This window comes from Leuciscus leuciscus (genome assembly GCF_965113295.1).
Source record: "Leuciscus leuciscus genome assembly, chromosome: 7".
Taxonomy (NCBI): domain Eukaryota; kingdom Metazoa; phylum Chordata; class Actinopteri; order Cypriniformes; family Leuciscidae; genus Leuciscus; species Leuciscus leuciscus.
The window spans coordinates 13,276,981-13,292,832 of record NC_138731.1 but is presented as its reverse complement, the minus strand read 5'-3'; the positions used below and the strand labels follow the sequence as shown (position 1 = coordinate 13,292,832).

General features: G+C 43.9%; 1 protein-coding gene across 4 annotated transcripts in view; it reads right to left on the bottom strand.

Annotated features, from left to right (window-relative positions):
- Positions 1–15,852, bottom strand: part of galnt13 (polypeptide N-acetylgalactosaminyltransferase 13) — a 128,438-nt gene that overhangs the window by 2,585 nt on the left and 110,001 nt on the right. Inside the window, exon 12 of one of the 4 annotated variants that reach the window (XM_082176157.1) lies at positions 218–303. The exons of the other annotated variants lie outside the window; for them this stretch is intronic. Coding sequence (XP_082032283.1) covers positions 218–303 — 86 coding nt within the window. The remainder of the gene's footprint in view (positions 1–217; positions 304–15,852) is intronic. 4 annotated transcript variants of the gene reach the window in all.

Genomic DNA, 15,852 nt, shown 5'->3' with positions numbered 1-15,852 from the left:
TCATCCACAGATGACTTGTTTGGGTTGCGGGAAGGGGTGTTTTTCTTTTAACTGCTTGCTAAGTATAAGCAGCACGGCACAAAGCTTCATGTGTTTTGGGCAATACAGGTGAAGCTGCATAACAAGATACTCACATAAATAACAATCACACAGTCGTGTCCTTTGCACTAGAGTTTAACAGCCTTGTAGCCAAAGGAACAAAGGTTTATATCTATACCTTGGGATACGAAAACGTCGACCCAATGGAAGTGGTTCGAATTCTGGATAAAGCACATGAGAAGGGTCCAGAGTCATTTTCCTTGCCTGTTTAAAAATAATTTTGTTAAAAATAGACTGAAGATGGGGGGTAAACCCCTAGGCTGACCACATTCATTGCCGTACGCACCAGATGGTTCAACCAGAGACAATTTATATAAGAGACATGCCACTTCCTCAATCCTCAATACAACTATATAAGGAAAACCCGTAACGGCAAAGATGGCGGTTGTATGCACATGTCCCGCCCCTCCCGCTGGAAAGCCAATCATCTGCTTTTAACAGTCAAGCCGGGAAACATTTAAGCCTATCGTCTGGTTCCACTGACGCATGCGCACAGTTGAGGTTTTGCGACAGCGGAGACGATTTGGCGACAGCGAGTTGTGGTGTGTGCAAGATCAGATGGAATCCACATGGAAGAGGGTGATAACAACGCGAAGGCACCGGACTACCAAAGTAGTTAAAGCATTTTATATCGACCACAAATATGTTACCTTACATTCTAAGTAAAAGACACAAAATATGTCTTATTTGATCGGTGAGTAATGTAGATGAACTGCTGTGCTTGTGACAGGGCGCATATTTAACTGAAAGAACAAGCAGAGAGAGAGAGAGAGAGAGAGAGAGAGAGAGAGAGAGAGAGAGAGCCCCGGTCGCGCACGCGCACTCTCTCTTCGGAGCCAGGCGAAAGTGTAAACAAGACTTCACCGTCTCCAAATTAAGCGCTGTCTTGCTCTCTCTCCCGCACGCATATTATTCAAAATAAAACGACATGATGGTAAAAGGTCAGAAGACCAAAGTTTCATGTGGAGGATTCGGAGATTTTTTTTTTCCTGAATTACCGCTGGGTGTGAATTGTGCTAAAATACATTGCCTTATCTTCTCTGAAATGCGTTCCGCACATTCAGCTGACATAAAATTACTCTCTAAATAAATGAAAAAACATATCCAGTGATGTAATGTATTCTGTGTTGACACTAACCTTGTGGGAAGTCCATGTCCTAACTGCTGGGATACTCATACAACCGTATGATATGTCCAATTCGCGAACTAATGACTCCTTTGAACCGATTCATTTTAATAAATAGTTAAAACAACTGATCTATACAATACATTGTTATTACTGATAAAGTGCAAACCTGCTTATATTTAAATAATGGAGAACAATATTGACATTGAATATTGCACAACACCGGCATTCTGGATAGAGACGTAAATGAAGTTGGTGTCGTGAACCCTTGCGCATGCGTAGTAAAAGTATAACCTGTGGGGGAAAAGGCGTTTTAAACCTTATTTTGGGGCAAAGTCATCAAACTTTTTCAGCGATTTTTATCATATTTTACTGCTGTTTCTATACATGCAGTTTTTATGTCCCGGTGACCAGTGAAAGTGCAGTTCTTACTCTCTGCCCATTCATTTAGATAGGAGCCTGGTCTTGTTAGTCCGAAATAGCTGCCCGGAAGCGTTGCCAAGATGGCGGCCAAGTGGCACGACTTGCCTAAAAGGACTTTGGTTCAACTGAGATCTTGGAGTAACTTGGAGTAACCTCCATAAAAAATATTTTTTTTGTTGCACCTTTTGACACAGATTATCCACATGAACCTCCCATGAAAGTTTATCATCAATAAGCAAACCTAAGTATTTGAACGAAGCAGCCTGTCTAATGGTCTCGTTGTTTATCATGATAGATGAGTGGTTGCCTACTAACTTTGGATCAAAAAACATTTCCTCTGTTTTTCTTACGTTAATTACGAGACTGTGTTCTTTACTCCATGTAACATAGTTAGCAATCTCTGTAGTATAATGTTGAATGTTGTTAATGTTAAATACAGAAGACCAAGAGTGGCAGTATCATCTAAGAAATGTTACGACAATATTCCCAGGATGGTGACTCCTATATTCATTGGTGTACAGTGTAAATAAGAGTGGTGAACATACACACCCCTGGGGGACACCAATACTAATGGACCTACACTCAGAAACAGTCCACTGCATTGGCTGCCTATTAAACATCGTATACATTTTTAAATATTGCTGATTACTTACAAAGCACTAAATGGTTTAGCTCCGCAGTTCTTGAGCGAGCTCTATTACGTCTATTGCGATCTCAAAATCCCGGCCAATTAATAATACCTAGAATATCAAAATTGACTGCTGGCGGTAGATCCTTTTCCTATTTACCACCAAAACTTTGGAACAGTCTTCCTAACATTGTCCGGGAAGCAGACACACTCTGTCAGTTCAAAGCTAGATTAAAGACACATCTCTTTGACCTAGCATTCACATAATACATTATAGACTTCTATAATTCAATGTTAGGCTGCACTCGTCCTGATGTACTCGTTACATCATAAGAAGAATGGCATCTACGCTAATTTTAGTGTCTTTGTTTATCCCGAGGTTTTCCCATAGCCTGCCGGATCCAGGCCGTATCCAGATCTGACGAAGGACCTTCGCCTGGACCCGATGACAACGCAGTGTTGAAGTGCCAACTAGTCTCTCCCTATGGAGGATCCCTTTCCCACTCTACAGATAAAGCATTGTCTGGAAAATTAATTTTGCGTACCTACCCCGAAGTTATAAAATAAAATAAAATTCTGTATCAAAATTTATAAGGAAAGACCAGTACTTTGTTTAGGCTTGGTTTGTAGGGAATTACAAACCTGCGCACATATATTCAAACACACATAACTATAGAACCAATTCTTAATGCACATGTGAACGCCATCAGCGTTTATCACAGGTTCGCATTTAAAGTCTGTGTAGAGAGAATGGTGTCATGAACAAATAGTGGAAGGTTCTGAGGTAGTTGTCACATTCAGTGTTAGATGGGCAATCAGCAGGATGCACTAGGCATCTACAGTCTAGGCAACTACAATCACCATCCTATCTCTACACTGGTACTCCAAGATAGCTTGAAGGGACAGAGGTCAGGATGCCCGAACACATACAACCACCAACACCGCCCAACATCGACACTGCCTTTAGGGAAGTAAGCCAACATCAATTGTATAAGCTACTACCCCCAAAAGAAGACTGGAGGTGCATCTGAGAAATGGAGCCGCCAACATGGTCGGCCTGATTGGCTAAAGGATTCTTTATATGGAGAGTTCTAGCAAGGTGGCATGCTGACACCACAGAGCGACCCCAGCAATTTCAGGCTCAGCAAACTGTACATACTAAGCTATGACTACTTCTGACTTCATCGCCATACCGGTTACATAAAAGAATGTTGTACATACTCTCACCTTTAGCTAAAATGCTGAAAGAGGAGGCAATAAAGGAGTTAAACGACTAGCAGAGTCAGCCAGGGAGGCTGCATCTACAGCAGTCGCCGACAACTCTCAATTGAAAGAGGTCAGGCTACTGCACAGCTAACGTCTCTAGGTTTCGGCTTTAGGGAAATATGATTATCTCAACTCTGTTTCCACTCCTACAGGGAGTGTACCACATGGAAGCATCTACATCTACACTCTCATCTCCAGCAAAGTACTGGGTATTCCTTAGTCCACTTTGCTGGACTGAATCTGCCTCTTCCTCCTTCACTGAAGAATTGTGCAAGCTGAATTGTGCAGCAGCTGAAGTGCTGAAAGTGGACATGAGATGAGTGGAATCTATCACACCAGACATAGAATCAACTGACCACAGTGTTGTACAAAAAACAGGGGAATATTATATCGGAGTACACAACAAGAGAGTGTGAACTACACTCAGTCTCTGTCTAACATTCCTCATCCCCTTGTAGACTCCTCAGAGATGCATGCTAATGAAACATGCATTACCACCACGCTAATGGAGAACCACGAACAGACGTCATCCGACAGGAGGAGGCGGGAACTGGCGAAAATTTTAATCATAAAATAAACAAAACGTAAAATTCCAGGCCTGGTCTCTCTCGTCCTATCGTCACTCCTTTTATCCTCCCAGAGCACGCTCTAAATGTGTAGGGCAGAAATGTCAAAGCCAGCCCACATAATTATTTGATTACATTATTTAATACTGTATATACAAAAACATTTAAAAATTGCAAAGTATTAAAATTTATATTAATGTCTGGTCACACTGTTAAATTATAATTTTAGCTGATATTTGCCTTGGGGGATGGGGGCGAGGGGAGTGGTAAGTTATCAGTTGCATGGGCAGATTTAGTTAAAACCAAACCCATTTTATACCTTTTAGTTATACCAGTCTTCAGAGTGGACATTCAATACAGTCTCCAATGCCTCATGCCATCCAACAGAACTCCAGAAGCGGATAATGAAAGCTGCTGCTCTGCTGAGTCCAGACACCCTACCAAAAAGCCTGGAGCCTGTGGGTGATTACTCCTCAACAGCTCTGAATGAAGGTAATCAGTCACTGTCTCACACTGAGAGATATGTAAGAATATGCACTGTTCTGCCTCTCCTCAACTGTAGACTGCTCAGACTCTGACACTATTTTACAGTTCATGCAGAAGACAGCAAGACAAATGAGTTGACCGCATGCTGTCTAAGGTTTTGCATGAATCAATGAGCATTTTGAGTTCATCATGAACAGCAGATAGTTAATATCCAAACATAAGAAGCATGTTTTGTGAAGGTAAGACATTTGTACTGAGCTAAATCTAACACAGCTGATTAATTATCCAACTCGTCCTAATGTAAAAAATCCGGAAAAATCATCTCTGTTAGACATTATTATAACTAATACCCCCCATAAATATCTAGCCAGTGGGGTTTTTGCAAATATTATCAGTGATCATTGTCCAATTGCCTGTATAAGAAATACTAGACTCAAATATCCAGACCCTCGTATTATCTGTAAGATAAATTTTAAACACTTCTCACAGCAAGCTTTTAACTTACATTTGTATCACTCTGAGCTTTTATCCATTACCAGCATTCTGGACTCAGAGTTAGCCCTTGCTCATTTCTCTCGTATTTTTAACCATATTTCAGACAAGCATGCCCCTTTTAAGAATGATCGTATAAAAAATCGTACAAATTCTTGGTTCTCTCCAGAATGATCTAATCTTTTCCGGCTAAAGAATCAAGCTTGGTCATCTGCAAGGAAAACAGATATCCCAGCTGATTGGCTCATTTTCAGACAATTGAGAAATAAATGTACTGCAGCTATAAAAAAGGCAAAATCGAACTACTTCATCAGTGCTATGACTGATTCTGCTGGTGATCCTGTTAAATTCTGGAAAACCGTTAACTCACTGAAACGGGGAAATTCTATTGTTTCTCTGCTGAAGCAAATTACTTTAGATGCCGGTATTTTAAGTGAGAAAAATGATATATGTGATGCTTTTAACAAACATTTTATTTCTGCAGGGTATTTATTTGAACAAAAATGTGGCCAATATGACCTTGGCCAGTTAAATGACTTTTCACCCTGTTCACCAAACTTAGCTCCCCATGAAAAACATGAAAATAATAACCAGTTTTTTAGTTTCAAACTACTCACAGAGAGAGAGGTCTTAGCTGCCATCAGTGCCTTAGATACAAAAAAATCCCTAGGTGCTGATAACTTAGATCCTTATTTACTAAAGTCTGCTGCAAACATCATTGCTGGTTCTGTGACTCATATCTTCAATTTATCATTAATTACAGGAATTATCCCAAAGGTGTGGAAAGCAGCTTTTGTTTTGCCTTTACATAAGGGAGGTGACAGTAGCAATCTGGATAACTACCGACCTATATCTAGGCTCCCCTGTCTTGCAAAAATCCTTGAGTCTTTAATTAACAAACAGTTACAATCATTTCTCTCTGAAAATAACTTGCCTAGTATTAATCAGTCCGGTTTTAGACCTAAACACAGCACTACCACAGCCACAATGCTTGTTGTGAATGATATTGCTAATGCATTAGATAAGGGAAAGTTTTTAGATCTGTCAAAAGCTTTTGACACTGTAGACCATGATATACTTTTGAGTAATCTCTCATTTATCGGGCTGAGTCCTGATGCCTGCAGATGGTTCTCTAACTACCTGATGGATAGAACTCAAGCCGTCATGGTTGATGGGGTTAAGTCAGAGTCGTTAGCATTACTAAAAGGGGTGCCTCAAGGTTCAATAATTGGTTCATTGTTGTTTTCATTATATATAAACAATATTGGTGATAGTATCAGAAAATGTCGAATCCATTTGTATGCAGATGATACTGTTCTGTACGCTACTGCCCCATCAGCAGAGCAAGCTTTAACAAAGCTGGAGTCTGATTTTAAGATTTTACAGAGATCTCTTTTAAAACTTAAATTGGTTTTAAATGTGTTTTTTTCAAAGTCAAAACTTTCCTTAAAAAATACTCTTGTACTTTCTAGCCTGGATGGTACTCCAATTGAACAGGTTTCCGAATATAAATATCCAGGTGTATGGTTAGATGATAGGCTTTCTTTTAAAAAGCATATTACTGAACTTAGTAAAAAGCTAAAAATCAAAATGGGGTTCCTTTATAGAAACAGGGCTTGTTTGTCATCTCCTCATAGAAGACAAATTATTCAGGCTACTTTTATGTCTGTCCTAGATTATGGTGACATCATTTATATGCACGCTTCAACTGCCACATTAAAACCTTTGGATGCTATTTATCATTGTGCAATTAGATTTATCACTGGTGATAACTATAAAACTCATCACTGTATTTTATACCAACATGTGGGATGGACTTCTCTTGCTGTGAGACGTGAGAAACATGCTCTCCTTTTTATTTGCAAAGCTCTTCTTTTAAAATTACCTCATTACCTAACTTCTTTGCTTTTTATTAGACATACAAATATTTTAACAAGATCCCAAAGGTGGATTACATTAAAGATGCCAAAGGTGGATTACATTAAAGATGCCATCAATCTCAACAGAGCTGGGTAGGTCTGCATTTAGTTATTTTGCCCCCTATATATGGAACAAATTGCAGATAAAACTTCAGATAAACAATCTTGTGTCCCTGGCCCATTTAAAAAAATGTATTGGAGGATTTATATGATGTTTCATGTGTTTGTGATTGTTTTTGTTGATTTGGATGTCTTCATTGTGTATGTATATTTCATTGTGTGACATTGTATATGTTTATATATTTCACAGGGCTCAGCTGAAAAAGAGATCTCGGTCTCAGTCTGGTTCCCTGTTAAAATTAAAATAAATAAAAAAGTACAACATTTATAGCCCCTTAAATTAACGAAATGACTCGAAAAAAGATTTGTTCATTTTGATGAACGAGATCGAACAAGAGAGTCAGTATTAATCCGAACTTCCCATCACTATTGGGTTGATGAAAGTAGTGAAAACTCAAATGCAGAGTGATGGGCTTTTATTAAGCATAACATCAAACACACACCAACACACCAACACACACCACCAACACACCCACACCCACACACACACCCACACGTACAACATTTATAGCCCCTAAAATGAACGAAATGACTCGAAAAAAGATTTGTTCATTTTGATGAACGAGATCGAACAAGAGAGTCAGTATTAATCCGAACTTCCCATCACTATTGGGTTGATGAAAGTAGTGAAAACTCAAATGCAGAGTGATGGGCTTTTATTAAGCATAATAATTTCGTTCTGGTGAAATCACAACATATAATGCACACAAAGTGTCCCTGCTTGATATACAACCACTGATGAGCATAATCGGTTTTAAAAAAACTACGCATGCGGATTAGAACCCAAAACCTCTGACACTCTTGACTAAAGTTCAAGTTCAGCTGCAGTGTTCCTCTTCGGGTAAATCTAGTATTTTAATACCAACTGCAAATCTTGCATATCAAGTATGAAGTAGCCTATATCAAGTATATTTATATGAGGCTATACTTTGTGTGTTAAATATTTCTGCTCAGTGTCAGATATTTCTCTGTTTTGTAAAAGTCTATAATATATAATATGTAATGTAATTGATATATAATATATATATATATATATATATATATATATATATATATATATATATATAATATATATAAATAATATTAGAAGACAAAATTTTTATCTTAACCTAAGTGTTTTCGGCTACATCAGCACAATTTTTAATTTAATCAGAAATCAGAAAAAAAAATTCAGAAAACACACACAGATATTATTTTTTTGATAAAGTGTGTGCAGTTTCATTTTCTTAAGTACCGGTTTAAGAACCGTTTAAGCACCGGAACCGTTTGAAAAATACCGAGTAGGTACTGGTATCGGATAAAACCCAACCAATACCCAACCCTACCAAAGACCCAAGGGCGAAAGCCCGGGGTACATATAGTGCACAATCACTCAGGGAACTCACAGGGAGTCCGGGAAGAGGGAGGGGCGAAGCCGCACTCTTCCACATATGGCAGCGTCGCTTAGACGCGAATTTCATCATACAGACAGGGCGGGGTACGGCCTGAACTGATGGGGAAATGTGGGTCTTACACAGTTTGCCCAGACACATCTCGTGCTGCTGCTTTTCACTGTCGAACATCGAGCTGTGCTCAGTAGACGCAGCATTCTGAGCTGATAGCATCATGTCAGATAATACTGGTTAACTTAGACCGACAGCAGCCTGGCCTGCAGGGCGGGAACCTCTAGGTTGTAGAACCTTATAAATGTAGACGGGGAGGCCCAGACAAATATCTTGCAAGGCAATCCCACTTGACCAGGCCCACGAAGAGGCCATGCCTCTCGTGGAGTGCGCTCTGACACCCAACGGGCACTGCATGCCCTTGGAGGCGTATGCCAGCGCTATAGCATCAACTATCCATCTGGATAGGCTCTGTTTCGACGCGGCTAGTCCCTTAGAACGCCCGCTAAACGAAACAAAGAGCTGCTCCGTCTGTCTGAAAACAGACGAGCGAGACACATAAGCTTGTAATGCCCTGACTGGGCAAAGGAGGCTCGCGTCTCTTTCCTCATCAGGGACCGGTAGGGCTGACAGGGAGATAACCTGCGCCCTAAACGGTGTGTTGAGGGATTTTGGAACATAACCGTGCTTAGGTTTGAGTATAACTTTTGAGTCATTAGGCCCAAACTCCATGCACTGAAAACTGAACAGAGAGCGCGTGTAGGTCCCCTATGCGCTTCACTGAAGCGAGAGCCAGCAGAAACACAGTCTTGAAAGACAGATGTTTCAAATCAATTGACTGTAAAGGCTCAAATGGCGCACCTTTCATGGCTTCCAGAACCGTAGAAAGGTCCCTTACGGGGACTGAGGGAGGTCTGGGAGGATTCAGTCTCTTAGCCCCTCTAAGGAAGCGGATGACTAAATCGTTCCTTCCTATTGACTGACCAAGCGTTGTTCCTGAGAACGCTGCTATAGCCGCCACATAAACTTTGAGCGTGGAGGGGGCCCTGCCCTTATCCAACAGCTCTTGTAGGAAGGAAAGCACCTCCGTCACTCCACAGTCTGTGGGTGACACGCCACGGGCTGTGCACCAGCCCGAAAACACTGACCATTTCGAAGAGTAGAGCCGTCTCGTAGACGGAGCTCTAGCCTGCGTGATCGTGTTTAACCCTCTGAGGTCTGAGGGGTTTTTGGGGTCCTTGAGATGTTCTGACATGCCCTGACATTTGTGCTTTTTTCAGTTGCTTATAAACATATTAATGGCAAAGGTATAATTACACTCTATTTAGCACAAACAGGGCTACCATAATATGTGAGCAACATGCATGTACATGTTTGTATTTTTGAGAGAATAATGTTTATGCATGGTTATTGAAAAAACTAAAAACTAAAGTTTCTGAAATAAGGCCACAAAACACATACTAAATACGTGTCAATAAGACTTTTGACTAATTCAACAGCATCATGCATATGTAGTGATTCACACCTGAGGAGACAATGGGGCCCGCATACTTAATGAGCCATTCATTCAGGTGTGTCACCTATAGCCACAAGAAAGAATGCAAGAGCAATATATATACAGTATATATATATATATATTCTACCAAATTGGTTCACAGTTGGAAGCATGTCAATTTTTTTTAATTTTTTTTTACAAATTTTGCTTGCAAATTGTATAATATCCAAGGAAAACATGTCTATTAATTGTGCAGTTAATTCTCGTACTGTTTTTTTCAGTTTTGGAATATGTATCCTCTCCCCAAATTTTTCAATAATAAAACACAATAAAAATTATTTAAAGAAAATGCTTATATTTACCTTTTAAAATTTGTTTACATCTACCTTGTAAATATATATATTTTTTATTAAAAAGGTTACAATTACAACAACAATTGAAGTGTAATCTTTCTTTGTAAAAACTAAAGTATACATTTTATCATACATATTTCAAAGTTAAGGATTCATTACTTCGAATATAGCCTACATTGACAAAACATACTATATTTAACATATTAGCAAAAATTGGCAAACAAAAGCTTATTTGAGGTGGCAGATATTTTACAGTAAAAATGTGTAATCTATCCAAAACTAATCAACGAAATGTTGTCTTTCATTTGTCTGTAAAATAGGTCTTTCGTTTTTATTATAAGGAATATAAATGTTAATTTGCAGTTTAATACGTTGCTTATACAAATACATTTTATTTCAACATATTTCAATCGATTTTACTCAGTATAGCAAAATAGTTTGCTAAAAGCAGATCATTCATTCACACACAGAAACGCAATTCAAATTTAAACCGTCTTTTTGCGAGTTGTGGTAAACAGCGCATCTCTGCGTTCATTCATTCACACAGAAACGCGATTTACTTGAGAATGAAAAAAAAAAACTTACTACAGTTTTCCATCCGTTGCTCCTCGAAATACCAGCACTTCTGAGGTAAGTTTTCCATTAGTATTATTCCTCACAGCGCTGCGAGACAGTGTAGACAAGTACACTTATATAAACTTGATGTGTTTTCTCGAGCTGATATGTGGGCGTTCACAGTTTGTATGGGATCGTCTCAGTCATTTGCGTTTGAATAGCGCGCGCTCTCCGTGGGCGGGGCCGATTAAAACGTAATGAGATGAGATGAGCTCGACTGGAATCGCTCTCTTTTAATACAGATTTCACAAGATGAGAATATTTGTTTTTTATATAAATTACTTCATTTAAAAGAAGAGAATTCAAGCTTCATGCCTGTGTGTCTGTATGCCTGTTTGACTGAGTATTCGCTGAGTTATTGTTCATTTTCGGACGCGTTTCAGAATGGACTTCACTGGCAGAGAGAAGGCAGAACTCGCTTCGTGTTTATTTTTCTTTATTTGGCAAAAAGCACAACACTTTGTTTTTATTGTGAGTATACACAAAAATAATACACATTTAACAGAATCGATTGATGTATGAAACTCCTATGGAAAATCAAAGTCAACAGAGTATTTATGAGTTTCTTTTACATTGATAAAAAAAAAAGCGAGCTGGTACCGCCGGCGATACCGTAGACCTCAGGGGGTTAATACTCCTTTAGGGAGTCCAACATGTACCCGTTGATGGCCCAGACATGAAGGGAACACAATTCCGGGTGAGGATGCCAGATCGAGCCGTGGGCCTGAGAGAGGAGATCTCTCCTCACTGGTACTGGCCACGGGGCAGTACTTGCTAACTGCATCACGACTGGGAACCAAGGTTGGTTTTCCCAGAACGGTGCCACCAGCAATACTGAGCATCCTTCTTCCCTGATCCGCTCTATCACCTGAGGCAGGAGATAGACGGGGGGAAAAGCATAGAGCGGGCGGCGGGGCCACACATGGCCCAGCGCGTCCCTGCTCTTGGAGAAAAATTCCGGACAGTGAGCGTTTTCTTGAGACGCGAACAGGTCTACTTCCGCTCTGCCGAATTTCTTCCACAGCAGTTGGACTGTCTGTGGGTGTAGAGACCATTCGCCTGCCGGAACATTGTTCCTGGACAGTCTGTCTGGTCCTATATTCAGGAGCCCTGGCACGTGCGCTGTTCTGAGCGAGCGCAGGTTGCACTGAGCCCATACCAGGAGGTGTTCTGCCAGCCTGTACAAGTTCCTGGACCTGAGGCCGCCCTGGCGATTTATGTAGGACACCACAGACATGTTGTCCGAACGGACCAGGACGTGGCGTCCTTTTATTTGGGGACAAAAACGCGTCAGCGCGTTGTCTACTGCCAGCATTTCGAGGCAGTTTATGTGCAGGAGCTTCTCCCGTTCCGACCACTGGCCGAAGAACGGTCTGCCCTCGAGCAGCGCTCCCCATCCCGAGGTGGACGCGTCCGTGGACACCACTTTCACCCTCGAGGAAGTCCCCAGGCTTACACCTGATTGGTACCAGTCGTTTGCTCTCCAAGGTTTCAGAGCTGTGACGCACTTCTGATTGACCCTGAGGCGAAGCAAACCGGATGCCCATGCTCTGCGTGGGACTCGCGCTTTCAGCCAAAACTGCAGCGGGCGCATGCGGAGCAGGCCCAGCTGGAGCAGGCCCAGCTGGAGCACTGATGATGCTGAGGCCATGAGACCCAGCATCTTCTGAAATTTCTTGAGCGGGACAGACGCGCCGCAGCGGAACGAGTTCGCTGTGCGTTGAATGTCTACCGCACGCTGTGGTGATAGTCGCACTATCATGGACAGCGAGTCCAATTCTGTGCCCAGGAAAGATATCTTCTGACTGGGTGACAGAGAGCTCTTCGCCCAATTGACACTGAGACCCAAATTCTCGAGGTGATCGAGTAAAACGGTCGTGTGTTCTATGAGCACTGAGCGAGATTGCGCTAGAATCAGCCAATCGTCCAAATATTTCAGTACTCGCATGCCTCTCATTCTGAGGGGTGCGAGTGCTGCATCCATGCACTTCGTAAACGTACGGGGTTCCAGGAATAAACCAAATGGCAGGACTGTGTACTGATATGCCTGGCCCTCGAAGGCGAATCTCAAATATCGCCTGTGACGTGACGCTATCTGTATTTGAAAATACGCGTCTTTCAGATCTATTGACACAAACCAATCTCCTTGGCGAATCTGCACGAGGATTTGTCTGGTCGTGAGCATCCTGAACTGTCGCTTCACAAGCACTCTGTTCAGTTGCCTTCTAGTATGGGTCTGAGACCCCCGTCTTTTTTCGGTACCAGGAAGTATCTGCTGTATAGCCCTCCTTCGCTCTGAACTTGAGAGAGAGGCTCTATGGCCCCTTTGTTCAATAGTTTCGCCACTTCGGCTCGAAGTAAATGTGCTACTTCTGCTTTTACCGTGGTCTCGACGCGCGCCGCATAGCGGCGAGGGCGTCGGCGAAACTGTAGCGAATAGCCTCTTTTTATAATGTCCAGCACCCACTTCGAAACCCCGGGCAGCTTTGCCCACGCGTCTGCATGGATAGCTAGGGGTTGAATACGAAGCGCGCTCCGCTCGCTCAGCGATGGAGAAGCTTCGGCTTGCTGCAACACAAGTGTCGCGCTCGTGACATTTGAGGCATGGAGCGCGCTGATAACAGCGGGCAGATTGCCCGCGCTCAACTCCTCTGCGGTGGTCAACCGCGAGGGGGAGGGCTGGGCGGTTCCAGTGGGAACTGTCATGTCTATGTGTGGATGTGGGCGCGGGACAGCGGGCACATTTATCACACCGAAAGCATCGTTCGCTTGAGTGAAGCGAATGCACGTTGGCTTCGTTTTTACAGAAACCGTGAGACATGCATAACGTGGTGTTAGTGGGCACTGGGTAGTGGGCACACTCATCATGTTTGAAGCGCAACCGATCTGAGTCGATTTTATGTGCGCGAGCCCTGTGTGACAGGCTGTGCTTGTGTGTAGAGATGGGCACTGGGCAGTGGGCATTCTTACTACACATGAGACACCATCGGCCGTGGCCGGGACACCAGAAAATACACTCTTTTGGGGATTTATCTGGGTAGCCATGAAAACGGCATTTGTGTGCAGGCAAGCGGGTGACAGAACCGGCTTGTTGGCTGCAGAAAACACTGGAACAGTCACATTTGCTGGAACTGGACGAGCGAATAGCTTTGGTGTGAGTCCGGCCGCAGCGGGACTTGAACACCGTCGTTTTCCTAGACGTGCTAGGACGCCTTCGGGGCCTCGGGCTTCACCGTAATCCTAGGTCGCGGACCACGCACGGCGGGGCGGCGACCGGATGAGCGGGAGCGCGGTCTCGCGCTTCTGGCCTGGCGGCGCTGCGAAGTGGAGGCAGTGGACGGTGGCTGTTGCTGTGAGCTCTGTGCTCTGTGAGCGTTTCGCACGGCCTGCTGCAGAGCTGGAGCGCTTCGGGAGGAAGTGCTTCATAGCCTGTGACGCTTTCTGTACCTCTGCGAATCTCTCCGCAAAATCCTTGACGGAGGATCCAAAGAGGCCTGTGGCGGAAAGCGGGGCGTCGAGGAACGCGGTGCGCTCGGACTCCATTTCCGAGAGCGTCAGCCAAAAATGTCTCTCGGTCACAGTGAGAGAGGCCATATTCCGTCCAATGGCCTGCGCTGCAGACTTAGTAGCACGGAGAGCGAGGTCCGTGGCACTCCTTAAGTCCGGCACGCAGATCGCGTCAGGTCCTTCCTCATCCAGCTTACGGAGGAGATCGGCCTGGAAGATCTGAAGCGTAGCCATGGTGTGAAGCGCGGCGGAGCAGGCTTGACGTCGTGCGGCAAGCTTTAGAGGGTAGGGCCAACTTAGTCCAGCGGAGGGCGGACATAAGTGGGCCGCTATCGCCTCTTCGACCGGCGGCAGCGAAAGGTATCCCTTGTTCTTGGCATCGTCAACTGCAGAGAATGCCAAAGAAACAGCAGGACGCACTTTAGCTGAATAGGGGGCGTTCCAGGACTTAGCGACTTCTTCGTGTAACACAGGAAGAAAGGGCGCTGGTCTGGACGCAGGCAAAGCGCGCTCCCCAGGCAGGAAAAAGCCATCCAGCCGGTTGTGAGCGGGCTGCTCGGGCGAAGACCACTCGAGGCCGAGGCTCGGCCTGTGCGAGTACTCGCATGAGCTCCGTCTCGATGGACGCTCTCTTGCCTGACGATGTGCGGGCAGGGGGCGCAGGATCCTCAGAGCCCGCCCAATCCTCACTGCCTGACGCCAGGATAGAGCAGGAATCATCCTCTCCCAGCAGGGCTTCCTCATCAGCGGTGTCGACGGAAGCGGCGGCAGACGGCGGCCGCTGTCCGTCAGGAAGAGAGGCTGACGAAGCCGGGGAAGCAAGCGGGCGAACCGGCGAGCTTTGGCGGCTGGGGGAAGGTTCCGGGACCCGCTGGGCACGGCGCTTTTTACGGCGCGACACCGCGGCGGGCGGGGGAGCAGTCTCAGCGAAGAAGGCCAGGCGAGTCCTCAGAGTCGCCATAGTCACCAGCTCGCAGTGAGGGCAGCCGCCGTCAGCGAGCGCGAGAACTGCATCTTCCTCACCCAGGCAGGAAACGCAAACCACGTGGCGGTCCCCGTCGCTGACCGCAGCGGCGACACACACACACAAACAGAGTACAGTGTAATGGAAAGGATATGATTTGAATTTTTGGCTTCAATATCTCGCGGAAAAAGGATTTTCCCCTAGCGTAAGATATCTTACGCAGTACGAGAGACCTCTCGTAAGAGAACACAAGCTGCATGCAACACAGCACAAGACAAAACATGACGTGAAAGCATATGAAACAAGACACATAGACAAGAAAAAAACAGGAGGTTCTGGGCTCTGTCACAAAACCAAGAACTAGACTAGACATAAGTGACATAACCCTGACAGTTAGACATTTTTCCACCA